Source organism: Moschus berezovskii, chromosome 4, assembly GCF_049115385.1.
Source record: "Moschus berezovskii isolate FMDL1 chromosome 4, NW_MosBer_1.0, whole genome shotgun sequence".
NCBI lineage: Eukaryota > Metazoa > Chordata > Mammalia > Artiodactyla > Moschidae > Moschus > Moschus berezovskii.
In genome coordinates, this window is record NC_142463.1 from 7,489,957 (window position 1) to 7,517,369 (window position 27,413).

Consider the following 27,413-nt stretch of genomic DNA (forward strand, 5'->3'; position numbering starts at 1 on the left):
TTGGTTGTCCCAGTGAAAGTGAAGCCGCCCAGTCGTGTCCGACTCTTTGCGACCCCATGGACTGTAGCCTAACAGGCTCCTCCCTCCATGGGATTCTCCAGGCAAGAGCACTGGAGTAGGTTGCCATTTCCTTCTCCAGGAGGGTACACCCTGATACGGAGAGTCCTAACAAGAGTAGGTGCCGGTCCTACCACAAGTCAGTGTTAGAGGGGACTCCAGGAGCTCATTCTGGAGACAATACAGCACTAATATGTACTGTTATCAGCAGTGGGGCCTCTACCAAGTTTCTTAACTTCCTGAAGCCTGAGTTTGCTCATCTATAAAATAAAGACTTCTGCAGGTCCTGTAAGCTCAGACTGCATCTGACCATGACTCGCCCTTCAGATGGTATCTGTGTTCAAGCTGAGAAGGGAAACCAGACAGGAAGCTCCCCAGCCTAGAATGCGTTGAGAGAATAGTGGACGTCACTATCACCTCCTCTCTGAAAAGACTATGGATTTCAAAATATTCATGAGTAAAAACACTATGAGATCTGCTTTAAATTGCTCCAGCAAAAGTTTGTGTATGTGTGGGGTCATAAGATTGGCTAATGTGACTAACTGAAGCTGCCTAACAGCAGTTTTTAATCCCTATTTCTGCTTATATTTGAAAATTTTCATAATTAACAAGGCAGGGGAAGGGGAAGGCTGCAACATATGGATTATAAATATTAAATCACTAAACAGGTCCATCACTTGCCTAAAAAGGTCAGTTTAGGAATACAAAATCTCATCTTCGCCTTTGCTTGGGGCTGAAAAAGGTACCTCAACTGCTGAGAAAGTGACTCATAAAGCTGACTGGAATATAAACAGCACCTATGATTGCTTTGCCTTCTCGCCATCCTCGAGTCCCAGTGCTGAAAAGCCATCTGACAGGCAGTCCAACTTTCCACCTCCATACGATTCCGTTCTCTTTCCAGGGCTCCCTTTCTACCTTGGAGGTCTCAGATTGAAAACTTGAGATCATGCACCATCACGCCCATGGCTGCCGCTCATCAAGCTCCTGAGTAGCTGGTTTTGTTGGATACTGGTCAGCTGTGCACTGTCGACTCTTCAGAAACACGCACTGACAGAACCCCATGTTGTCAGCTGCTCCATTACCCCATACACGCGACTTCAATGTGATGGGGGTGAAACTGGGCTGCTGGGAGCTGGGGGCAGGGCAGGGACTGTGACCTTACGTGCAATCAGACCTTTTACCAATCATCACTGACCTCCGAGGGGCCCGGCCCGTTAGAGCATCACAGCAGCAGAGCAGGAAGGGGCTGTGATGGTTCCCTGCCCGCCTCCCTCTCCACAGCAGGACTCTTCACAATGACCAAGGTGGCCACTCGGTCAGCCAATTCACTGTACAGAAGCAACTATTAAAAGTTCCCCTTTATGCCTGAAACGGAAAGCTCCTGCCATGTAAACTCCATCCCATTTTAATAGCAAGTCTTTCTCTCCCCAAAAGCTGGTTCTCCCTGTGCAATCCAAGCATCAGCCCAGCTAACTGGGCTCTGCTCTCCCCACTGACCCCCCCGACCCCATCTGCTAGCCCTGAGCCAGGGACTCTGTTTCCCCGGGCAGGTCTCATGTCTGCTCAATCACACCAGCAGGGACCTGGTTCTAGGACCCAGCTTCTCACACCAGTGTCAGCCATGGCATCACAGCAGCTTCACACAGGCCTGTCTCCTGTTTCCAACCAGGTGCTCCTGATGGTTAGAAGTCAAACAGACATGGGCATAATGAATGAAGCTAAGAGCTGCCCAAACGACCCTCCAGAACAGATCGCTGACTAAAAACTCTACACTGGAGCCAACCAGTGAAAACAAATGACAGAGTTATTCTCTCATGTTTCACTATCCCAAGTTAGCATTCCCCTGTCTCATCCCTCCCATCCTTTCTCTCAGCCGGTCCTATATATCACAGAGGGTGGCTGGAAATCAATTCTGTTCTCTGAAGATGAGGAAAACTAATGTATTTTGCTTATTTTAACAAAGCAATCTTGCTTTGCTTATCAAAATATAATCAATCCTTTCTATCAGAGAGCCACCAGGTGTAAAAGCTCCATGTAAATGAAGCAGGAATAGAAAGCTTAGCAGCAGGAGAAAGGATCCTTCAATGGTCAGGCTCTGTTTCTGCGAGAAGCTTGGCGAGGCTCAGGGATAATAAACCACACTTACAAAGACAGACACTGCGGTCGTCGGCACTCGCACTTCTTTACCAGCACTGGGGTGAGGGTCAGCGTTATCCCGGGGAACTGGAAAGGAAGAGACAGAGCGCCTCCTAAGAAGTAACACAAAGGACAGGGTTAGGACTGTGCGGGCTCACTGGCCGCCCACCTCTCAGCAGGGGCTCAAAGACGCCTTTCATCAGTAGCTGCTTTCCCTTCGAGACCCTCCAAGCCACAGAACGAGCCCCCCAAATCGGAAGCCCCCTGACGCAGTGACAACTGGAAAGACAGCACTTACCTTCGCTCTCCTTCTCGCTAACTCACGGATTCCAAAACACAACACTGAAAAGCAAGCCTGAACAACCACTGCCCCCATCAAATAAACCGCTAGACACGTCCTCAACTTAATGTGACCATGAGCTCTGCGGGAGCTCGTGGGTATTTTCACAGAACTATTTCAAGATGATTCCTATGCCTGGTTACCGTCATCCTCGGGGTACACTTGTGGTCAGGGTGGAGCTGAACACATGCCAAAACGAAGGGCGGCCAGAGCTTGAGTTAACTGTGCAAAGAGCTCAACCTATCTGCCCCGCTCAGAGGCCGGATGGCGTGCCTAGGCGCATGCAAAGCGTCCTGGTTATTGGCACACGGACGCGTGATGGCTGGGGCAGTGAAGCGGTGATGAACGTGGTTATCAGCGACCCACACTTGCATGCTGGGCTAGGAGAGGATAATGTTTTCACCTGGCAGCATCAGAAGAGTGATGTCCCAAAAGGGGAGACTCGGACAGACTAAAGGGTAAGGCCAGAGGTCAGCACGCAGCGGGATTAAGAGAGAGGAAGTTGAGGGAAAAAACGAAGAAGCTAAATGAAAAGCTGAAATTAAGGCATCAGCATATACTATGCACTGAGATTCTGGTACACGTTTAAAAAACACTAACAAATCATGTACATGTACTTAAGTATATTTATACACACACATATATATATATACACACAAGGAAAGGTGAAGGTTTTCTAACCTACCCAAAGATATTAGTGATAGAATCCAGAAGGCCTCCAGCAGGCTGCGAGAGTCGCTTACTAAAGAGGAGGGGAGGATAGGTTTAAACCTTAGAAACATTCTGCCCAAATAATCAATCAAAAACAGTCCACAAAAGTAAGTTCCTGGGAGTATGTTTCCCACTGAGTGCCCATATTCCAGCAGAGAAAACCCTCCAGGGACTGAACCACCAGAAAACAGAGGGAAGGTAAAAGGGAACACCCAGCCTTGAAATCTCAAAAGGAGTAAGATTTCCTAGCCTTAAATTAACTTCCCTGGAAATGATGCTTTGGACAATAAACTGTCTAACTGACCCAACAACTTCTAGTATGGTTAAGAACAAACCCCATTCTTTTGGTCCTGCTTTGGCAAATTAAAAAAAAAAAAAAAATCCGGCAGCCCTGGTAAGAATTAAACAGTATGCTCTAAATAATCACCCAGCCTAACAAGGTCCCTCTTTCAGGAAGTCACTACCCCTTCTTTCTGCTTCTCTTCATGGCTGGAGGCACCACTGATGGATGGCTCCCTCCTAGTTAAGGAGGGGTGCCCGGAGAAAGATGGGGATGCTCTGGAGCCCACACCCTCCACGGTTGAGTGAGGGGCCCTGCACTGCTCTCTGGTCCTGCCCACGGCGGCTGCCAGGGTGCCCCCCGAGCACCCCATTCCTGGCACAACCCGTCTACTTACGTGGCCGCTCTGCTGATGGCTCGCACGGGAGAGGTCTCCTCAGGGTGCTCAGAGGTTTCATCCATGAGGACTTCAATGTCATCATCCCTGGAAAGAAGGGCGAGAGGCCAAGTCTTTGCTTCTGCTGAACAGAAGCTCTGTGATGAGCCTGCTTTGCTAAGGCCAACAGGCAACACCACCTCCTAATCACACACGGCCCAGGAGTCTTGGCTGGGACAGAGCCGGTTTCAGCTTCTCTGAAGAAACAAGGAACTGCCATCAGAGCAACATGAAAAGAAACAATTTAAGCCAGATCGAGAACTCCAGCTGAAAATAACCTGGGAAGGTAGCTTCGGGGATCTCTCCAAGTCTAAAGATAGCTCCCACTTGAAAAGCACTGAAATAATGGCTTATTAAGTCCCTAACCACATAACCAGGAGCAAGGAAGATTTTCCTCTTTAGAAGTCTCCTGCACGCCAACCACCGGACTGCAGCACTCAGTAAGAAACAGTTCCCAGGAGGCGGGCTGAACAACACATGCAGGACAGCCCAGGGCAGCTGCGATGCACGAGAAAACACCAGGACAAGGGGATGGCCCAAGGGAGGAAGAAAACGGACTGCTAAAGGGCAATGAGAGCAACGGGCACACAAACAACCGGGGTCGAAGTATTACTTTAAGAATAAAAGACAGGAAAGCAGCATTGAAACACAGTTCATCTGTGACTCTGGCTGTTTGACGCTCATGTTTAAGTACTTGGTGTTTCTGACATTTGGTGAGTTCATCACAATTCATGTGAAATAAATCACAAGAATGTGCTCCTGGGGCCTCCCCTGGTGGGCCAGTGGCTAAAACTCTGTGCTCCCAACCTAGGGGGCCTGGGTTCGATCCCTGGTCAGGGAACTTGATCCCATGTGCCACAATTAAGAGTTTACATGCCTCAACTAAAGATCCCACAGGCCACAACAAAGGACAAAGATCTTGCATGCTGCAACCTGACACAGCCAAATAAATATTAAAAAAAAAAAAAAAAAGAATATGCTCCTCTGCTGTTTATCCCACCGGATGCAAAGCCCCTCTGGAATTCCCCTTCCTCCCCATTTTCCTGGTTGGAGGAAAGGCAAGTAATTAGTTTGGTCTTAACGACCTCCTACCAAGTTGCAATCTTCATGGAAAAGTAAACTGATAAAAACTAATAACCCAAGACTTTATTACCAAATGTTTGGATTCACAGGAACTTGGAAGAGATTCTCCCATGATTAATTATCTGGATTATGTAAATATAATCTATACTTCAGAACCTGTTACCAAGCAAGTCAAACCAAGTTCAAGTGAATTTATTTTCCTTGGCTACTGATTCCAGGATCCCGTGTAACTGACCCTCATCTTGGCCAGGGCTGAGAGGAGAACAAAGGTGGGCTTTCTTCTCCTCTCACTGGTGGTTTGGGAGCGTCATCTGTGTTCACACAAGGGTAACAACAGAACAGCAGAGACGGCAAGAATGATAAGCACGAGCTGAGCCTGCGCAGATGGTCTGTTTAAGACAGAACGGCATAGTTCAGGTCCTGGAGACTGCACAGAGACCGAGAGCCACGAGAAAACACCAGCATCTGGCGACGTATCAAAACCCTCCAAAGATGAAAGCGTTCTCTGACCTGGAAACCCTACTCTTAGGGAGGCACAGGAGAGTAAGAACAGGACTTCATAGTCAGACACCCTGAGCTTTCCAGCCTGCCCCTGCCACTGCTCTGTGTTTGGGGCAGGACGCTTGACCTTTGTACATCTATACCAACCTGTTCACGCTGGCCAATAGCAGGCCGACAAATGAGATTTTCTTCAGCTGTTACTTTTAAGGAGAACCAAATCTCATTTTTAGATCAACTATTTATCTACTTTGCAGCTCTGGGCAAAAATACCTGACATTCACTTTTCCCATGTGGGAAGACAGAAGATACACACACATGCTACATCTAAGGCAAAGGCTTGGTATGAGATGTGTTATCTTTAAATCAAGACTTTTGGCCGATGACTCCTACATGAAATGAAACCACTCCCCTCCATTTATAAGGAAGCAACCAACATTTTAAAAGAAAGGATCATAACTATAATACTGTATTTCACAATCTATTTCAATGGGGGCGGGGGTGGTGGTGGTGCGGGAAACAAATCCTGAACCAGAGCAAAGGGAATTTAGTCACTAAAATACCCACCACTCTCAAAACAAAGCCTCAAATCTCAGGGAAGACCCTCCACCTGACTCCAGATTAGGAAAAACTCCATCTTGATTAAATTCCTTGTGTTCCAGGAGATCCCAGTTTTTACTCAGGCTTCAAAGGTTTGCCCAAACTCCACACGAAGTCACAAACCAAGCAGAGAGCAGGAGACACAACCCAAGCCCAGTATCACACTGCAACGGCTCCAACTAGAGGTAGAAAACGGGTGAGGGTGTCAACAGGAAGACAGCGAGGCTGTCGCTGGTTAAGGGTGAAGGAAGTCAGGACTCACCCTTTCTGGAAGCCAACAACTTCCTGGAAAGTAATGAGTGTTTTTTTATTTTCTCTCCTAAGTCTTTGACTTTTCTTTCTACAATCTATAAAATGGTTTCACAGAAACAAAACATTAGAAAGATATTTCAGAAGAGCAAACCAAATGACTAAGAGCACAGTTTTAACATGCACTTTCTACTCACTGCTCAACCGGCAGAGGCTCCTTCGCTGCTTCTGCGAGCTCCTTCTGCAGCCGGGCTTGCCGCCTCCTATTAAAAAAAAAAGCTGACTATTTATGTCTACTTAAAGCAAACAACCAGTACTCTTGCCTAGAAAATCCCATGGATGGAGGAGCCTGGTAGGCTGCAGTCCGTGGGGTCGCTAAGGGTCGGACACGACTGAGCGACTTCACTTTCACTTTTCCCTTTCACACATTGAAGAAGGAAATGGCAACCCACTCCAGTGTTCTTGCCTGGAGAATCTCAGGGACGGGGGAGCCTAGTGGGCTTCCGTCTATGGGGTCACACAGAGTCGGACACGACTGAAGTGACTTAGCAGCAGCAGCAGCAGCAAAGCAAACAAGGGGTTTTGGCTCTCAAAAAACTACTAGCTCTAATAATATATTTTAAGTGCATATATTAAGTGCAGTGAATATTCAAGTGACTATTGCCTTGGGCAAACGTACCCAGAGGCCCAAACCCACACTTGTAGAATCAGAAAGGACCCCATTAGAATGGATTTCAGAAAAAAGCCCTAGGAGGGGTCATGTTATCAGAGAAAGCAATGAACCAGCAGAGAAGCCTCTCAGGACCAGGACCAGGGCCAGGGCCTCTCAGGACAGAAGCGAGCACCAGGTTCATTCAGGGTTAGTCACGATGGAGATTTAGTTTTCTGCAGTAAACAGCCTCACACTAACATATCAAGAGCACGGATTATCATAAAAATGTACATGTTCCTGCCACGGTTTCATTATTTTACAGGTTTTAAATCATTTAACACTTATAACAAGCTTTGAGGGTGGATACTATGATTCTCATTTTACAGACGTGGAAGCTGAGGTATAGTGAGATTCTTCAGCTGTCAAAATGTATGCAGCTTCAATTTACTAGTGCTGAACACCCAAGTCTGGGCTGTGGCAGAAGTTTCACACGGTCCGCAGTTGCTTCCACTTTCTCCCCGCTCTCAGAATCATTTTTAGCTTTCCTTCCCGAGTCCTAAATTCAGGAGCTTCTTAGCCTTTAAGCCTCGGCCTCCCTCTCTTTTCCATGGCGATTTCACTTCTATCTGTGGTTTTGCCTTTGAGGTGGAGGGACCCCCCAGTCTACAACTCCAGCCCTGCTCCTGAGCTCAGGTCAAGAATTCTGCTGGAAATTTTCTAAAATGCTTCTACCATAGTGGGAACTTTCAAATAGGGCAAGGTCCTGCAAGTGACACAGCAGAATCTGGGACAGGACAAGGCTGTAGCTTAACAAAAATGCTTTATACTCTTAATCCCATGCCTGACCTGGAAGATGAAAAATCAGTTTTAGTTTACAGGATAAGTGACAAAAAACACAAATTAACAGATTTTTCGTAGGTGGAATTAAGAGGTGACCTCTAAACCATCTCAGAGAGAAGAGCAGAGTCTCAATGTTGGGTGTGTAATGCTCCCCTACAGGAGAGGCAGCCGCCTGGCAGGGGCGGGTAAGGCACACAGCTCAAGGTACGGGGAGAAGAAACCAGCCGCAGCCCGGCTTTCATCATGAAGGCTGACAGGAAACCTTCTCTGAGAGCTGACGGCTTCCCCAGGAACGTCCCACACAGCAGCCACTGTGGCGGCCTGCGGGGACACACCCAGACAAGCAAGGGAGACAGCACATGAGCAGCTATTTCAAAACAGCACTCCACTGCAACCCAGGTAAACAGAAGCTGCTAGAAGGGGAAGTACACCTAATCTGGGAAACTGGTTGGGGGGCGGGGGGAGGCTTCTGAGAAGGAGGAAGTAGCTGCGTCACGTGATGAAAAGAATGCCCAGGCCCCACAGGTGTAGTCAGAGGGTAATTCACGCAAGGGCACGTTCCCAGCAAAACATTTCATGGGACAGAACTGGGGCAGGTGTGTCACGTGCCTCATGCCCCACTGTCACCAGAAAGTCTGGGCTGTTCTTGTCCACGTGACGTTCCAGCACTCTCCCCCTGCGTAACCCACGCCGGCTTCTCCTTCAGGCAGGTTCTCACCCGCAGCATATCGACATCCAGGGAGACCCCCATGTCCTCACCAGTCCCCAGCTTCCTAAGAGCTCCACATATAAGCCACACAGGGAAGCCCAAGAACACTGGAGTGGGTAGTTTATCCCTTCTCCAGCGGATCTTCCCAACCCAGGAATCACACTGGGGTCTCCTGCATTGCAGGGGTATTCTTCACCAACTGAGCTACCAGGGAAGCCCTTATAAGCCACACAATTTAACTTAAATGTGAGACAGAAAGAATATGAAAAGGATGGCTCACTTTTTCTTAATGTTAACTTCAGTATGTCTGTTTTTAAACGACTTCATAAAATCCTACTGCACGAACATATCAGTTTCTTTTCCTCCCAAGGTAGATACCGCTTCTGATCTTTCACTTCGGTGAATAATGGACGATCACAGAATCGCATTTGTGAGCTAGTCTCATGACTCACTTGGGATGAATTCCAATAAGAGGAACGTTCTGCAGGTGCCCTGCCATCTCTAGAGCCCTCCAGGGGGTTGGAGAAACAGCCCGCCCTCATCAGAAACGTCCCACCTTCCTTCCTCCCAACAACCCTTTTAACCAAATTCTCAGAGCCTGTCCACTTCTTTTACGATCTATGCTTTACATCCACCTCTCTGAATGCGCACCTGTTTCTTAACAGACTCTATACTAAGGACACGCATTTTATAGCTGCATATCCTCGCTGGTTGTTTTACAGTGTTCTTCAGTGTTAAGAAACCTACGATATTTATAGTCCATTTTTTATTACCATTACCTTTCATGTTTATAAAGTCTTCCAATACTCCTATGTAGGAACTTTTCATAAAACAACAGAGTAACGCTTTTTCCTTCTACCTTTTGCTTTCTGTTTTCACACAGATTTCAAAATCTTTCTGCATACAGTATTTGGTAGGACTAGGGCTCATCGTTATTAAGGTTCTTTCCTATTCCATGTATTCATTCTTTTAAATTTTAACTACGATAATCTTTTCAAATTCTAAACTACTGACGTGGGGATTTAAAATCAAATGTTCTAAATCTTTTAGACTCATTACTAGTGACGTTGGCCCGCAGTCATTCTGTACACTGGCAAGATCAGAATTTTTGGTTGGATCAATTTTATAAAATGAGGGGGAGGATTTTAATCTTTTTCTAATTCTGGTTTAATTCATAATGTTCAAGAATTAGCTTTTCTTCTTGAAACATGGAAAGAATTCACTGGCAAATACAGTAATGTGCCAAAGCCCTTCAGGGCGGTAATCCTTTGCCCAGCTATAACAGTGTCTCATAAACCCAAGTCTCTTTCATACCCACTACTGCCCCTTCTCCTTGTGTTTCCTGATGCCCGCTCCCTGTGGTTAGAGCTGCCCGGTGTGCCTTGCTTTTCTAGCTCCTACTGTACCAATGACGAGACTCACTGACCGCGGGTGCATCTCCCACCTTGAATCCTTCTCATTCTCCGCGTTTAGGCGGTTGGCCTCCTGGGCTTTCTCGGCCATCCACCGGGTGACCAGCTCCTGGTTCTCCTCGGAAGTTTTCCGCAGCTTCTCCTCTAGGGCGGTGAAAGTGATCTGCAGGGCGTCGTATTCATCCTTCAGGGTCTGGTTGGCTCTTTCAAGGTCCTGAAGCTTAGTGCGTAGCTCCTGGCACTCGGTCTCCAGGTCAGAGATGGTCTGCAGGTATTCTGCAATTCTGAATTCATGAGGAGAGGAACGAATCCATAAAGCTGTGTGACCCTGGGCCCTACAGTGACCTCAGCCACCAGCGTGGGCACCTCCCCTGGCCGAGCCCAGCCCCAGTGGTTTCGGGACAATCCCACTAGCAGAGGCAACACTTCAGGCAAAGTTCACCAGACCGTGAATGACAAGCTAAGGCACCGTTCAGAGAAGCAGGGTTGGAAGGAAGAGGGAGCTTCTGATGCTGAACTGAGAGTGGTGATGGCAGCTCAGCAGGAGACCAGGGATCGTGCATTTCATCCGCTCTCTCACTCACTGAAACTAAGCAAGCTCCCCACCTTTCATTCTAAGCCTCTGGAGAGCCCTCGCGGCAGACTAGGAGAACAGGCCCAGAGGAAACCCAGGGGAAACCCAGGCTCCCCTCCGGCTCAGAAGTCCTAGACCTGGAGGCTCTGTTTATCTCATCTGGCAGGCTTCTCCCAGATGAAGGATAACCTGCTCATAAGCACACCCCTGTTCTCGTGCCCACCACAGGAGATGCCGCAGGGAGAACTCGGGCTGCCTTGTGTTCGCTTCCCAGAGCCAAGCTTACTTCTCAGAGGGGTATGTCTCAGGGGGGTATGTGTGCGCTGGGATCCCAGAGGCCTGAGGGCACTGTTCTTGCCTTTCACATTCTCAGAGGGTAGGAAAGGACCCCGTGCTATGCGTGCACAGAAACGAAACTGGGGCTGAGTCCAGCGTGGGGGCTGCTGGCCCCACGCACAAGAGGGCAGCAGAACAGGAAGCGTGACCCCGTGCCCGGCCCTGAAGGAGGGCTGGTCTCTACTCACTTGGCTTCGTTCACCTGCATCTCCTTGTCCTTCTGCTGCATTTGGTTATTCAGGTCAATCACCAACTGGGCTAACTGGGGGGTAAAGAACACGTTTATCATTAACAAGAGAGTTTAGGACCTCAGTTGGAAATTAGTAAGAGTGACTTATTTTAAAGAAAAAAAAACCAAAAAACAAAAAACAACATGTGCCTGTGGGGTTGGGCCAGAGCAGGAAGAAGAAACGAGCTGGGTGGAAGAGAGAAGGGCCAACAGGGAGGCTCGTGAGTTCAGTGTGTGCCTCCCCTGTTGCAGGCAGCCTGGGATAGACCCGTGATATTCTAGGTTGACTACCGAGCTCCTGCTGAGCAAGTCTGTCTACCCTTCCACCCCGGCTACCTTTCTGGATTCTTTAGCTGATGAAACCATCAACTCAGCTGAAGATCTTTATAACATCCCATCAGACCACCATCCAGGGTAAACAGAGCCCAGAAGGTGCTTCGTCCTAATGAATTTTTCTGAAATTGCAGGGTTCACACTCCATGATGGTTATCAGTAAAACTTTCAGTCGACCGAGGAGCAGGGTTCTTCTTACGTTTTCTCCACTTGTACCTTTCATGCCACCTGGGAGTTATCTCGAGGGTTGCTGATGGGGGAGTCTAACCTTTCCTGTTGTTTAATTCCCACAGACAGAGCTGGTGATGCTGTATGTAGCCTGAATGGCTGCAAATGCCAGCGGAAGTGCCTGCCCCCCGCTGCCCCCACCCTCACAGAGAGATGGGAAGGGCGATCTTTCTTTACCTCCCCACGTTTCTTGTGCAATTCAGTCAGTTCTTCTTGGTGTTTAATTCTCAGCTGGGCCATTTCTTGCAGCTGACTATCATTCCATGAACCATCGTGTCCGGGACTAAATGCCCCAACCAGGCAGATGAAGAGAACATGCAAAACAGAGGGAAAAAGAAACAATCAGGCCCCAGACCCCATCAACCAGACACTGGAACAGTAACTGTGGAATCTGAAGCCCGTACATGACAACACAGCCAATAAAGCGGTTCAGTTCTCCAGGCCAGTGGAGTCAAAGTCACTACAAACCTGAAGTAGAAAGTGGGACCCGTGAGACACAGGTAAAACCAACCAGTCACAACCCAAACCACCAGCCGAGGCAGGAATAAGAGATGGCTTCTGGAATGAAGTTCAGGTGAACGGGGAGGAGACGATGCAGTCCCCTCGGTCGACAGGTATCTGAGAGCCAGCTCTGAGCCAGGCCTGCTCTGGGAGTGGGCAGAAGGCAGGGACACGAAGCTCTGCCCGCGTGACGCCGCGATCGGCCGAGAGCACAGACCACAGGCGAGAGGATGGGCGGAGGCTGGTGGCCAGCTGTGCTGTGAAGAGAACTGAGCAGCGTAAGTAAAGAGGGGAACAGAACGATAAGGCTCCTGTGCCACCTGGAGTAACCAAGAGCAGCCCGAGAGCTGACGCAAGACTGGAGACGCGACACAGTGAAGAATTAGCTGTGCAGGCCTGGGGACTGGGCAGTGAGCGGAGGGAACAGCAGGTGTCGCAGAGGCCGGGGGCGGGCTTCTCAGGGGTAAGTGTGCCTGCACCCCCAGGGCAGGGGTGCAGGGGGTCAGGGAGGAGCAGGGTGGCCATGCAGAATCTCCCAGAGCCCCCAGGACTGTGGCTTTTCCTCTGCGTGACCAGAAGCCACTGAGGGTGTTGAGCAGAGAAATGACTTACGTTTCAAAGGATCGCTATAGTGGCTGGGTGCAGAGTGGACTGCAGGGGGGCGAGGGCAGAAACAGGGAGATCGGTTAGCAAGTTATTTTACGGTCTGGACTCGGGGAAGTGCAGATCAGGACACGGCGGTGGCGGGGGACATGGTGAGACGTGGTCAGATCTGGGCTAGGTCCACTGCAGAGAGAGATTGCAGGACGCGCCTCTGAACTGGATGTGGGGAACGACAGAAAGACAGGAATCGGGGATGACTTCAAGGCTTTTGGCCTGAGCAGCTGATCCAAGGCAGATGTCACCACCTCAGGAGGAAGGGCTGTGGGAGGAGGTGGGGTTGGGGTGGGCGGCTGGAGAACGAGGTCACCTCGGATGTCCATGGCAGCACACCGAGTGGAAACAGCACATTTATTGGAGCCTGACTTCAAGTAAAGAGGTCCAAGCTGGAGGCTGACATGGAGACGCTGTCAGCAGACAAATGCTTCTGAAGCCATGGACTGAGTTCAGGCCACCTTGAGAGTCGACAGTTTGGGAAAGTCTGCAGGTGTGTGCACACTACCTCAAAATCCACAGTAGGTGACCAGACTCTGGATGGATGATTCAGGAGACTGGTCTTGGCTAGAGCTACAGATGTAAACCATCAAACCACAGTGAGCAGCTGAAACCACCGCCCAGGGGAAAGACGGCTGGCAAACTAGGGTACCACCACCTGAAGGGGGGTGGGGGGACCGTGTCCTCCCAGTGACTAGTAAGAGATAAAGGGGGAAAGGGGAGCAGGGTGATGCTCCCTCCGTCGCTAAAAGCGTTTTTATCACAGGTGCTAAGGCACCCTAATGCTGCATTCTCTGAGGCAACACAGTGCTTCCTCAATCTTGGCCCAAGAGGTCGAAGTCTGGAGACTAGAAAATGGCACATGCCTTATAAGAAACCACCCTAAATGAGGCAATAAAAGCAACAGGCCTGGGTAACTGACTCTGTATGAGAATCAAGAAGACGAGAAATAATTGCTATCAAATTCTCATTTTAATGCAAAGCAAAGCGAAATATGCAAAACATCAAACTAGTCCCTTCTTCCAAGAAGCTGGCATTGTAGAGAAAAGATCCCTGAGACAAAGGCAAGGACCCAGGGGGCTCATTCCTCTGCTCAGAGCCTTTTTACTGCTTTCAATTTTACTCACCTAAACAGTCAAACTTCGTATTAAAGCCCAGTGCTCCACTAGGCAGAGAAAAAGAATCATCCAGACAGCAGGTTTTAAGAGATTCTTGGGCCTCATCCCAGATGGACTCATCAGGTCCAAGAAAAGGGCCGATAACCTGCGTTGATAGTCTGCGGCTCTAACACACTCTTGGGACCTTCCGATGGCTCAGGGTCTCAGCAGCCACCAAGGCAGTGGTTCCTAAATGTTAGACGTCATCAGAATCACCTAAAAGGTTTCTTGAAACAAGACTACTGGGCCCCACCCCAAGAGCTTCTGAAACAGGAGGCCCACCATTCCGCATTTCTAACAAATTTCTGAGGCTGCAGTCCAGGGAGCATACTTAGAAAACGGTTGGAGTCAACTATTTCCCAGGCAAGAGTTTCACTTTAATCTCTTCTGTTAGCAAAGGGATTAAAACACTGAAGAGGGGAGCCAGATTGACGAGAGGAAGCTTTTTAAGCACGGTGTGTTTTAGAATTCACTAGAATGGGGTAGGCAGGGCAGGACTTAGGGACAGCCAGGAACACAGAGAAAGCAACCAATCGGACTCCGTCTTCGGGGACACCCGCACCCTGTCAGCACACGCCTCTCTGGGTTGGTTTCCCCAGCGGCTCAGGTTCTCGAGAACAAGGACTCCAGCTTGTTCATCTTCGTATCCCAGCGTCCAGCCCACACCGCAGTCACAAGGTGTCTCAGTGAACGGGACCCCTGCCACAGTCCAGGAAAGGAAGCACAGGCAAGCAAGGAAGGGGGCGGCACACAAGTGCAAACCAAGGGACAGATACAGCGGGTGCTGTGGGCACGGAATCAACTGGCCCGCTGACTGCAGGGAGAACGGTCGGAACACTGAGGGAAAAAGGAACCAAAGCTGACTTGTGGAAAATACGGATAGGAGCGAGGCAATCAGGAGGAGGCCTGGTTAGGAACACAAGTTTGCAGGAAAGCAAGGACCTCCATTTACATTACTACCCCAGTGTTGTGCTTAATCGCTCAGTCATGTCCAACTCTTCGTGACCCCATGGACTGTGGCCCACCAGGCTCCTCTGTCCATGCGATTTCCCAGACAAGAATACTGGAGTGGGTAGCCTATCTCTTCTCCAGGGGAATGTCCTGACCCAGGAATCGAACCGGGGTCTCCTGCATTGCAGGCAGATTCTTTACCAGCTGAGCTATCCAGGAAGCCCAACCACCCCAGTGATACTCAGTTAAAAGAATGTTGTATATTTATTTATAGCACCTTTTCAAGCAAATGAGTTTGGGTGATAAAGGATGCAGGACTACAGTCACCAAGTGTCTTGTTGTTCAGTCGCTCAGTAGTGTCGGACTCTTTTTAATCCCATGGACTGCAGCACACCAGGCTTCCCTATGGTTCACTATCTCCCGGAGCATGTTCAAACTCATGTTCATTGAGTCACTGATGCCACCCAACCATCTCATCCTCTGCCACTCCTCCTGCCTTCAATTTTCCCCAGCATCAGGGTCTTTTCCAATGAGTCGGTTCTTTGCATCAAGTATTGGAGCCTTAATATTCACTTGAAGGACTGACGCTGAAGCTCCATTACCTTGGCCACCAAGAGTCTAACCAAATAGAAATAAAATGTTTCAGCATTTCAGTTGACTGAATTTAGACGAAAAAAAGGTCACGTGGCTTCTCTACACCTAAGCTGACCAGAACACAGCAACTACTATTTTAAATACTGAGAAGGCCTCCCAGGGCCACAGCTTAGGCATGATCTCCTGAATTGTTTTTAGGCAGAAACGGAGCCGAGGATGGGCCATCTGTCCCTCTCTCCACTCCATTCTGTCTGGAGACCATCTCGCCAGATAAGGAAACATGGATGGCAGGTACTGAGCAGATACGGCAACCGGAATAAATGAAATAAGCTACACCAAGCATTTCTGTTTTTCTTCTAACACCCCAAGTTACCATCAACTTTGCTTTTACAATGGGTAAAATGTAACTGACGTACCAAAAAATATGTAGATTTTAAAGCAAGAATGGGTATGGTTACCATGTAAGTTGTATGCATGCATAGTCATATCTGACCCTTTGCAACCCTCTGGACTGTAGCCTGACAAGCTACTCTGTGCGTGGCATTGTTTAGGCAAGAAGTGGGTGCCATTTCTTCCTAGAGGGGATCTTCCCAACCCAGGGGCTGAACCTGCATCTCCTACACTGCAGTTGGATTCTTCACCCACGGAGCTACCGAGCAAACATGGTAAGCAAATGGAAAAGGAGGACAGTAAGACTCTAGAATGATTCCATTTAAGCTACTTAGGACCCTCGGAAAGAGACAGTGAATGACCCAAGTAAACATACCAAACTCCCTAACATGAACATACACTCACACATTTAATGAAGCAGTACTTACCCTTCCTATTAAAAATGCAGATTTCCTCCTAGTCTTTCTTGAAAAAAAAAAAAAAAAAAGCTTTTTGCAACTCACTAGTGAGACTGCATTCTAAAATATGCTGTAACACACTGAACTAAATAAGATTAAACAGGCCCGTACCGCTTATGTTTACAGGCCTTTCAATGCTATACCAGCGAGATCTATGTACATCTGTTCAAGAGTAGTTATACCTTATTGTTTAGAAAAAGTGAGGCTTCGTAGGCTAGAGAAGCTGGCCTTGCTGCTCGTCTGAAGCAGTTTCTCAAGCTCACATCGTACTGATGATGAGCCTTCTAGGTGGGGAAGTACCTACATGCCTTCAAAAAATCAAAAAAAGATTTTGGCTATGTGGCTTTAGAAGCTTTGATTTGAAAGGAACTAACAAAAACTAAAAACTGAAAGTTGCTCAGTTGTGTCTGACTCTTTGCAACTGCATGGACTATACAGTCCATGGAATTCTCCAGGCCAGGATACTAGAGTGGGTAGCCCTTCCCTTCTCCAGGGAATCTTTCCAACCCAGTGATCGAACCCAGGTCCCCTGCGTTGTAAGCGTATTCTTTACCAGCTGAGCTACAAGGGAGGCCGAAACAAAACTGGAGCACAAACACAGTACTTGGTTTGCTTTGAAATTAGAGAAGTGACAACTGAACTGAGACAAATTTCAATTAAAAGGGGGACATAAATAACAGAGGATAGTTTCCAAATACCTTATCTCATGCCTGTTTGGTACGTCATGCTTTTCGGCTTGTAGCTTATGGGCCAGCACCGAATGAAGATCTGACTTTTCCAGCAACTTGTTATCTATCAAAGAAAAAAAAAGTTAATATAACCTATGTACACTTAATTACTACTTAATGTCTTATAAAGATCTGGACCAAAAAAAAAATAATCAGATGACGGGGCTGGTTTCACTTTTATGAGGTGCCAAAGTACTGGGTATCCTGCACTTTGTCACCAACTGTAGCAGTCGCCCAAACTCCAGAAACACACACTCCTTAGATGCTTGCTGGCCTAAGCACAGGCGGCCACACAAAGGAATCTGAAAACTCCCTCCAAACATCCCCCTCTCTATTCTTTCTACTCCCACAGCTTCCTACCTGGGGAAGAAGAAACAAACAACACACCAAAACACAACGGGAAAATGACGTGCTCTGCACCACTAATGACAAGAAGAAACTCTCCCTTAAATCAGATCAAGGCACCAGGGACACAGATACAAACCAGAGCCCCTGACCACGAGGAGCTAAACACACATGGGGGAGGGGTGGAGGCCAAGCACGATAATGAAGAGAAAAAGTGAGTGTTTACTCATGTTCTCAGATGGTTTCACAGGTGAAGAACACAGACAGTCCAGGCAGAAGGTCCAGAGCTGCCTAGTAGGTGGCTAGAAGTAAAAGTCACTCCAACACATGAGAGGGCAGGATGAGAACATTCAGACCTCTTCTTACTGGCAACAGTGAAACAACAGATTTTAAAGCAAGCAGTAACTGGAAGGACTGATGCTGAAGCTCCAATCCTTTGGCCACCTCACGCGAAGAGCAGACTAATTGGAAAAGACCCTGATGCTGGCAAAGATTGAAGGCAAAAGGAGAAGGGAGCGGCAGAGGATGGGCTGGTTGGATGGCGTCACCGACTCAATGAACATGAACTTGAAAAAACTCCAGAAGATAGTGAAGGACAGGGAAGTCTGGTGTGCTGTAGTCCGTGGGTTGCAAAGAGTTGGACATGACTTAGAGACTCAACAGTTGACATTAACAGATAGTAATCAGTAAGAAGTCAAAGGTTATCCTGAGGTTCCTTGCTTGACCAACTAGGTGCGAGATCCTAACATGCTGAAGAATACAGGAGCAGAGAGTTCAAAAAAGGGAGTTCTCGAACCATAATAAACGTGACAGGGAGCACAATAAAGGAAGTCAAAAGTCAAGTCAGGGCTAGAAATGACATACATGCAGGGGGCCAGTGAGATCAGAAGTGGGAGGGGTGCACCAAGCAGAACCAGAAAGTGACCCTGGGAAACTTACAGAAAACCCACATCTGATGTGGGCTTTCACTAACCCCACACGTCTGAGATGACAGCTGCTTCATGACAAAAACGCCATAGGGTTTATGCTAGTGACCATTCCTGTTAGAAGGGCTTGTCTTTCCTCTTAAAAGAGTTGAGCCCCACTTTTTTGATCTCTGAAGATGGAGCGCCTGGGCAGAAACAGAAACACTGTATTCATCTATATTAATTTAATAAACTAGCTCAGAAGAGGGAAGGGATTCCAACCTTGAATGTTCACCCATGTCAAAGGGCCCTGAGAAAGATCTTCAAAAATGTTATAGATGGATGCCTGGTGATACTGGGTCTTTCAAAGGACAGGAGGTATTCAAGAGGGATCCTTCCCAAAAGCTCCTCTCACTCAAGAGAAGGATGGAGAGGGAAGGGAGCCACCTACGGTCCCCATGGCCTCTTCTCATCTCCCTCTTCAGGCCCAGAGGCAGGACTGACAGCAAACTCTATCCACCTCTTTGAGAAGCGGGGCAATGAAGAATGGGACCGTTTCATAGTCAAAGCAGAGGTGATCTCCCAAACGTCAACCCCTGCCTAAACTGGAGATCTGCACAGGTCACGGTAGCCGCGTCCAATTGCTCCTCACCCTGGTCTCCTCTCCAACCGCTCCATGACCCGGGGCTTGTACTCCTCACTAGGCTGTTTTAAGACATGTTCCCTCTTAAGACAAGACTGACCTGTCTTTCTGACTAGCCTTTGACATCCTCCACCCCCCTTCAAGACGTCCATTTTCAAAGTGCAGAAAAACATTCAGTTGTGTCAATGCGATGACAAGCAAGCACCTTCCATTTATAGACAATTACATAGACAGCTTTCAAAGCACTTATATGCCCAGCACTGTATTTATGAAGCAGGCAAGGCAAGCTTCACCCCGATTTTATAGATGCAGGTCAGTGAGGCTGGTAAGGGGGCTGTGGTCAGACCGCCAACCCGGTGTGACTTTTAGTGTGTATCAGCTTTTAAAGAATAAGCATGTGATGAAATACCTGATGACTCGAATTTATGTAACCCGTGAGGAGTCACGTTTGAATAAGTTTCCTGTGCTTCTGGCTTTCTGAAATAGCACCGGGCTGCCAGTCTCTTAAGAATGTAAGGAATTAGTGCAACAGTGGCACACCCATCATCTCCCTTTTCTTCCATTTTAGTTAAGAGGATGAGCTCAGCTAGGACCATTTCTTGGGGAACCCAGTGAGAAAAGCAAAAAATGCAAAAGTTCAGTTCAGTTCAGTTCAGTCGCTCAGTGGTGTCCGACTCTCTGCGACCCCATGAATCACAGCACGCCAGGCCTCCCTGTCCATCACCAACTCCCGGAGTTCACTCAAACTCATGTCCACAGAGTCGGTGATGCCATCCAGCCATCTCATTCTCGGTCATCCCCTTCTCCTCCCGCCCCCAACCCTTCCCAGCATCAGAGTCTTTTCCAGTGAGTCAACTCGTCGCATGAGGTGGCCAAAGTATTGCAGTTTCAGCTTTAGCATCAGTCCTTCCAATGAACACCCAGGATCGATCTCCCTTAGAATGGACTGGTTGGATCTCCTTATAGTCCAAGGGACTCTCAAGAGTCTTCTCCAACACCACAGTTCAAAAGCATCAATTCTTCGGCGATCAGCTTTCTTCACAGTCCAACTCTCACATCCATACATGACCATGGGTATATAGCCTTGACTAGACGGACCTTTGTTGGCAAAGTAATGTCTCTGCTTTTTAAAACATTATCAAGGTTGATCATAACTTTCCTTCCAAGGAGTAAGCGTCTTTTAATTTCATGGCTGCAATAAGCATCTGCAGTGATTTTGGAGCCCAAAAAAATAAAGTCTGACACTGTTTCCACTGTTTTTCCATCTATTTCCCATGAAGTGATGGGACCAGATGCCATGATCTTTGTTTTCTGAATGTTGAGCTTCAAGCCAACCTTTTCACTCTCCTCTTTCACTTTCATCAAGAGGCTTTTGAGTTCCTCTTCACTTTCTGCCATAAGGGTAGTGAAAAAAGTTAGAAGCCATCAAGTCTGGGTCCTAATCCAGACCCTATCCACTCTGCCGTGCTACCCGGAGAAATTACCTAACCTTTCTTGGTCTCAGATTCCTCAGCGGTATAAAGGGCAACAGGACCTGTTTCAGGGAATTTTCAGAAAGAAAGTGAAACAATACATGCCAAATACTGCAGCACTCAAGCCTGTCTATACATTAGAATTACCTGGGGAGCACCAAGAAATACTGACCCGTGTCCCACCCCATTCCTGTGGTTTAGTTGGTCTGGGGTATGGCCTGGATTATCCCCATCTAATTTTAACGTGCAGGTATGTGTAGGTACCACAAATTTAGCATGATCAGAATTCAATGGATATTAACTAACTGAATCTCATCATCAACAGAATTTGAGACCTAAAGGCATACTTCAAGGGGCAGACCTGGAACAAGAGTGCCCATTTCTTCCCCCAAATGTGTCATCAGTTAGGGTAAAATGGGGGGCGAGGTAAGGAAATGCTCATTAGACGGTATCTAAGGGCACAAAGGGAGAAGGCAATGGCAAGCCACTCCAGTCCTCTTGCCTAGAAAATCCCATGGATGGAGGAGCCTGGTAGGCTGCAGTCTGTGGGGTCGCTAAGGGTCAGACGCGACTGACTGACCTCACTTTCACTTTTCACTTTCACACATTGGAGAAGGAAATGGCAACCCACTCCAGTGTTCTTGCCTGGAGAATCCCAGAGACGGGGAGCCTGGTGGGCTTCCGTCTATGGGGTCACACAGAGTCGGACACGACTGAAGTGACTTAGCAGCAGCAGCAAGGGCACAAATCCAACCAGTCCATCCTAAAGGAAATCAGTCCTGTATATTCATTGGAAGGACTGAAGCTGAAACTGAAACTCCAACACTTGGCCACCTGATGTGAAGAACTGACTCACTGGAAAAGACCCTGATGCTGGGAAAGACTGAAGGCAGGAGGAGAAGGGGACGACAGAGGATGAGAAGGTTGGATGGCATCGCCGACTCAATGGACATGACTTTGAGCAAGCTCCGGGAGATGGTGCTGGACAGGGAAGCCTGACCTGCTGCAGTCCATGGGGTCAGAGTTGGACATGACTGAGCCACTGAACTGAACTGAAGGGCACAAACATCTTTGTACTCAAATTGCTGCGGCGGCGGTGGGTGTGGGCCATCTTTTCCATATCCAAGTTTTCAGTAACAGTAAAGCCTACTATGTCCCGACTAAAAAGGGAGTTAAGACTCAAGATATGTCACAAAGAACACCAAGGCGGAGTGTAAGGACAGGTCTTGAGAAATAAAAGGCAAACCTTTCGTGATGCTCAGAGCACCACGCTAATGCCGAGAGTTAATGCTTCAAGTCAGTGCCCGTTTCAGTAACACGATGCCCGAAATAGCCCGTTTCTGGAAGCTGCCTATTTAATTACACAAGCATTGTGTGCGGAGCAGCTGGGATTTACACACACAAACGTGCACGGCGCCTGCCCATGGAGAAAATCCAAGGCTTGCAGGGAAACCCTCCACATTCACACCCAAGGATAAACGGAAAAGAGGAAAAGATACAAAAACGCATGGGGCTGCGCCAGGCGCTGGGAACCCGGGGCGGCAGCGAGGCGCGAGAGAGGCGCCGGGGCTCGGCCTGGGGTTCCCGCCGGCGGCCCCGCGTGCCTCGGCGGGGTTCGCCCGCCTGCCCCCGGGGCCCGCCCGCCCTCCGGGCCCGCCCGCCGCTCACACTGCAGGATGATCTCCTCGAACGCCTGCCTCTGCAGCCGGTCCCGGCGCCTCAGCTCCTCGGAGATGTGCCGCTTCCAACGCGGGAAGACGGCGGCGCGGAGGCCCGACGACATGTCGCGTGCTGCCCCGGCGCCTCAGCGCCGCCGATCCGAGCGCAGACTGGCGGCCGCGGCCCGCACCATGAGGGAACCAGCGGGCGCGGGAAGGCCAGCGGCCCCTGCGATCAGCTCCACGCAGAGGCGGCCCCCGAAGCCATCCAGGACGGACTTCCGGCTCCTGACGGAAATGACTTTGAACCCAGCCGGAAAGCCCGCCTTCTCATCCGACGTCTTGCGCCACGCGCACGCCGGCGTCCGGCTCAGACTTGCGGCGCTGGCTGATGACATCATCCCGATACCGGAAGTGCCTGTGGCAGAGATGTGGCCGCTGGGAGGCGTGTGGGCTACGTTGGAGGTTTGGTCCGGGGGTTGGGGAAGGAAACGGTGAAAGGGTGGCTTCCGCCCACCTGCTGTCCCCTTTGCTTGCTTTTCCGCGTTTTATACTTTCTTTCCTAGTCTACCTCTGTTTTCTTCAGCTCAGTTTACTGAGCAGAAGTAAACTCCCCACATGGTAACTGTGTGATCAAGGATAAGCGCCAACCTTCCTAAGCCTCAGCTTCCTAGTCTGTAAAATTGCGCGCGCTCTAAATCGCTTCAGTTGTGCGACCCCATGGACTGTGGCCCGCCAGGCTCCTCTGTCCATGGGATTCTTCAGGCAAGATTACTGGAGTGGGTTGCCGTTTCCTCCTCCAGGGCATCTTCCCAACCCAGGGATCAAACCTGCGTCTCTTACATCTGCTGCATTGGCAGGCGGGTTTTTTACCACTAGCGCCACGTGGGAAGCCCAGGTGAAATGGGGATGGCCCCTAAATGGGGAAGGAACGATACCTACCTCACAGGATTGCCGTGAGGGTTAAAAGTAATACCTATATAATGCAGTTCACACTGTGCCTGTGCATGATAAGCTTGACTTTACCTAAATACTCCGTTTCTTTCTAAGTCTTAATCAAAGTTTGGTTGCTTTAGCAAGAGCATCGCATTAGTCTTGAAAAAGACTTCTTTTTTTTTTTTTTGCAGTGAAGAAATGGATTGCAAAGAACAGGTAAAGAAAATGAATAATTGTTAGAAGCCTAGAAATTGTCTACTACCTAAAAGTAAATGGGTCGTTAGAAGGTATTTTAAGGGTGGGGATACAAACAGGATTTTGAAGGAAAAAAAAAAAAGTTTGCCAGTAGACAAAAATGGGAGATGGAAGTCTTGGGAGAATATGGCATGTGTCAACTAAGTAGAATGGAAAACCTAGTCTGTAGTAGAATCACCTGAGCGCCATCTGCCTTTAACAACTCAGTGAATTTATTGCCTGGAACTGGAACTGGACGAAGTAGGAGGCAGAGGAGAGGAAAGGAATGTCAGAAACTGCCTTCTCTTTCTCTGTCTAAAGTTCAGAGGAAGGTCCTTCACAAGCAGATAAGAAAGCCTTTGATCTCCTGCGGTGCTCAGGAGTAGGGCAGTTAAGCTTCTAGAGCCACAAAGATATTTTGCTGGCAGCCAGTACTGAGTGATCTGGATGTGTGGGAAAAACCCATGGGGATCAGAAATAGCAGGGACTTCCTAACACTGAAGCAAATGAAGAAGCAGGTTCTGAAAGTCACCAAAAATGCCTCTACGTGTAATAGTGGTACCAATCTGCCTAGCCTCAGCTCTAGACAGCTGAGTATGCTGAGTTCCACCACCCCACCCCCAACACACGAGATTGTGATTAAAACATGTTAACGAATTTGCAGGAACAGCAATTCCCCTTACAGGAATGTATCCAACAGATACTTGGACAAATGACCACAAAGAGGAAGCCATCAGCATCGTTAATAAGAACGGAAAGTTGGGGGGAAAAAAACCTGTATTTCCACCAGAAAGAAAGTAAAGTTGCTCGGTTGTGTCCAACTCTGCGACCCCATGGACTGTAGCCTACCACACTCCTCTGTCCATGGGATTTTCCAGGCAGGAGTACTGGAGTGGGTTGCCATTTCCTTCTCCAGGGAATCTTCCCAACCCAGGGATCGAACCCAGGTCTCCCGCCTTGTAGGCAGACGCTTTACCACCTGAGCCACCAGGGAGGTCCTAACTTCCACCAATGAGAGTAAAATTACTGTATATTTATTATTCAAAAAAGTTTATAATAAAAGCATTAGTAAGTTCCCTACATATAAACCGTCACGTTTCGAACAAAGATGCAAATGTGTGACCCGTCAACATCAGGCGGGAGTGACATTGCAGCTTGCCCTCCATCTCCTGTTGCTGGTGATCCTCAGCTCTACCATCTTCCCCCTCCAGTCAGTAACTCTTCGTGCCTGGTCACTCGATGCCAGCCCCTGTATGCCAGCTGTTGTACTGTACTACCGGACTTTTTATGTCACTGTAAGATTAAAAATATTTTCTTTATTTTTGTGTTTGTTTTTTAAGTACTATTTGTGTGAAATGTATTATAAGGCTATTACGGTACGGTACTATATAGCTGATAGTGTTATTACAACTTTGTTGGACTTAGGACCAAATTGGACTCACGAACCCACTCTTGGAATGGAACTCGTTTGTGCATAGGGGACTTACGGTATATGATATAAATCTAATTGATGTAAATGTCCCTGGATCCTCATAGGCAACGTTCGTTGAATGAATAGAGAATCTAATGTTTCAGTTAAGGTTATAAAGCTCTGCAGGTCTGCCTTCTCGCTGACCAGCCAGCTGTGTCTAGTGCGCACTGCAGCCTCAGTGGCAGCGCCTCCTCTCTTCTGCTCCCTCTCGCTGCATCAATGGATTTACTGTGCCTCTGTTGGGCAAACTCTTCCCTTCTGACTTCTCTGAGTTGATTCCTATGAGGTAATTCTCTGCTCAGTAGTCTCTTCCTCACAACCTTCAAATAACAGACCTTCACGTCTAGGTCAGATCTCCCCATGACACGTGTGCCTCTCCATTCTAGCACTTAACACAATTGCACCTTCACATGTATTATCATTCATTACTTGGTTAAGGCGTGTCTTCCCACCCCCACCAGACTGTAACCTCCATGGCAAGAGCTGCATCTGTCTTTCTTCATCACTTTATCTCCAGTAAGAGTGTGAAGCCTTTCTTTTTTTTTCCCCACCTTGGCCTTGTGGTGTGGCTTGTGGCATCTTAACTTGGGGGAGTTGATCAAACTGGGATCAAACTGGGACCCTTGGCAGTGAAAACACAGAGTCCTAACCATTGGCCTGCCAGGGAATTCCCTTGAAGCCTTTCATAGACTAAGTGCTCAGTAAATGTTGTTTAAACAATGAGTGGAATATAAAAAAAATATTTGGGCAGTAGCATTGCCGGTGTTGTTTTGTTGTATGTACTTTCTATATTTTATATGCATTTCCTAATTGTTGTGCATTACACGTGTACACAGGGGCTGCAGAGGATGAGATGGTTGGATGGCATCACTGACTCAATGGACATGAGCTTGAGTAAACTCTGGGAGATAGTGAAGGACAGGGAGGCCTGTCCTTTGCATGGGGTTGCAAAGAGTTGGACATGACTTATTGACTGAACAACATACGTGTACTAAATACACAAGAAAAAGTTATAGAAACAAACATTGTGGTTGTTCAGTCACCAAGGCATGTCCATTTCTTTGTGACCCCAGGGACAACAGCATGCCAGGCTTCCCTGTCCTTCACTATCTCCTGGAGTTGACTCAAGCTCATGTTCGTTGAGTCAGTGATGCCATCCAACTATCTCATCTTCTGTCACCCGTATCTCCTGTTGCCCTCAATCTTTCCTAGCATCAGAGTCCTTCCTAGCATCAGAAGTAAACATAGATTTATTGATAAAATCATTTCTTCAGCTCTGTGGGAGATAATAAGCAGGAACCTTTCTACAATATTATGGGCCTTGCACTCTTCTGAAAATTTCATGTATTGTAATTCTTTTAACCCTCTCAACAATCATGCTCAGTAAGGTTGTTATTGACTACTGTTAGCATCTTTAGCCTCATTTACATATGAAGAATCTGAGGCATGCAGGAGTTGAGTCACTGGTCTGGGCACACCTGGGTTCCAATGCAGGCAGTTTGACCTTAGCCTCTGTGCCCGAACTACTGCACTCCATTGTGCAATCTCTGAGTCAGCTGACATTGCAGTTTGGCTCCAGAATACTTAAAACCAAGAATAATTGAAATGATTTGAAATCAGTGCCCAAAAGGTAGGGTATCCTGGCAAGGAGCAGGTGTGTTCCCAGGGCCCTGAGGGGAATGGCTGGAGGGGGTGTGAGTAATAGGAAGGCAGGGGAAGTGGCTTGTCTGAATATTCCAGAAACAAATTATGGATCTTAAGTATGGTTTGTGTTGTTGTTCTGGTAAATAGTGTCTAAAGAATTCAGCATGCTTTTTTGGAGAGCAGTATCTATGAAATGGATTCTGATGGTCTGGAATGGATGTACTATAAATGTGAAATTATGCTTTGGTTCTGAGGAATTCAAGTCCAGCCTTCCAAGGATGGGCATATTGACTCCAGTCCTTTCCCTTTTGGTCCTCTTAAACTTTCAGTCAACAAGTGGTCAAACAGTCGGGTCCTAGTGTGGGTCAGGCATAGGGTTAGCTCTGCCTGGAAACAAAAACGGTCCAGGCTTGGATCCTGACCTCAAGGAGCTCACTGTGCAAGAAAGAGAATGTGAATGTGATTATTTATAAATATAAGGACTTACAAAGTGAAAAGAGCCAGCCGGAAGGCAGTGCCCAGGGGTTTTGATTCTATTCTGTTCTTTTTTTCTCTTATTCTTTTTTAAAAATATAATTTCCTGGTTTAAAAAAATATGGCTCTTGATCTTTATTCTCTATTTCCACTCCTTTTTAGCTCTTTTCAAAAGTAGATCACTTAAAGTGAAAGTAAGCCAAGTAATGGAGAAGGAAATGGCATCCCACTCCAGGATTCCTGCCTGGAGAATCCCATGGACAGAGAGCCTGGCAGCTTACTGTCCATGGGATCACAAAGAGTCGGACACGGCTGAAGCAACTTAGCACGCTGGCACACAGGATGAGTTAACCACGTTCCTATGTTAACTGTTTATGGTAGCCTGGTAAACCTAGTGATTGCTGGAATGAACCAAGGATAGTCAAGAATCCAACTGACATGGGTTTTCAGACTTGCTGATGATTCCTCCAAATGTCGCTTTTTGGATGATGATAA

The 27,413-nt window shown here is 48.0% G+C and overlaps 1 protein-coding gene and 1 non-coding gene across 5 annotated transcripts in view; both read right to left on the reverse strand.

Moving 5' to 3' along the window:
- ATG16L1 (autophagy related 16 like 1) overlaps positions 1-22,435 on the reverse strand; it is a 44,793-nt gene extending 22,358 nt beyond the window's left edge. Inside the window, exons 1-10 of one of the 4 annotated variants that reach the window (XM_088835107.1) lie at positions 22,170-22,435; positions 17,107-17,200; positions 11,881-11,986; positions 11,102-11,175; positions 10,036-10,287; positions 6,588-6,653; positions 3,922-4,008; positions 3,219-3,275; positions 2,937-2,984; positions 2,204-2,306 (exon numbers count right to left, since the gene is read on the reverse strand). In XM_088835107.1, coding sequence (XP_088691233.1) covers positions 2,204-2,306; positions 2,937-2,984; positions 3,219-3,275; positions 3,922-4,008; positions 6,588-6,653; positions 10,036-10,287; positions 11,102-11,175; positions 11,881-11,986; positions 17,107-17,200; positions 22,170-22,284 — 1,002 coding nt within the window. In that variant the 5' untranslated portion in view covers positions 22,285-22,435. Of the gene's footprint in view, positions 1-2,203; positions 2,307-2,936; positions 2,985-3,218; positions 3,276-3,921; positions 4,009-6,587; positions 6,654-10,035; positions 10,288-11,101; positions 11,176-11,880; positions 11,987-15,243; positions 15,515-17,106; positions 17,201-22,169 lie in introns of those variants that run through there. The other 3 variants (XM_055401907.2, XM_055401908.2, XM_088835106.1) reach the window with 3 other exon arrangements.
- On the reverse strand, positions 979-1,253 carry LOC129541895 (small Cajal body-specific RNA 6). Its single transcript, XR_008682948.1, has one exon.
- Positions 22,436-27,413: the final 4,978 nt, after the last annotated feature.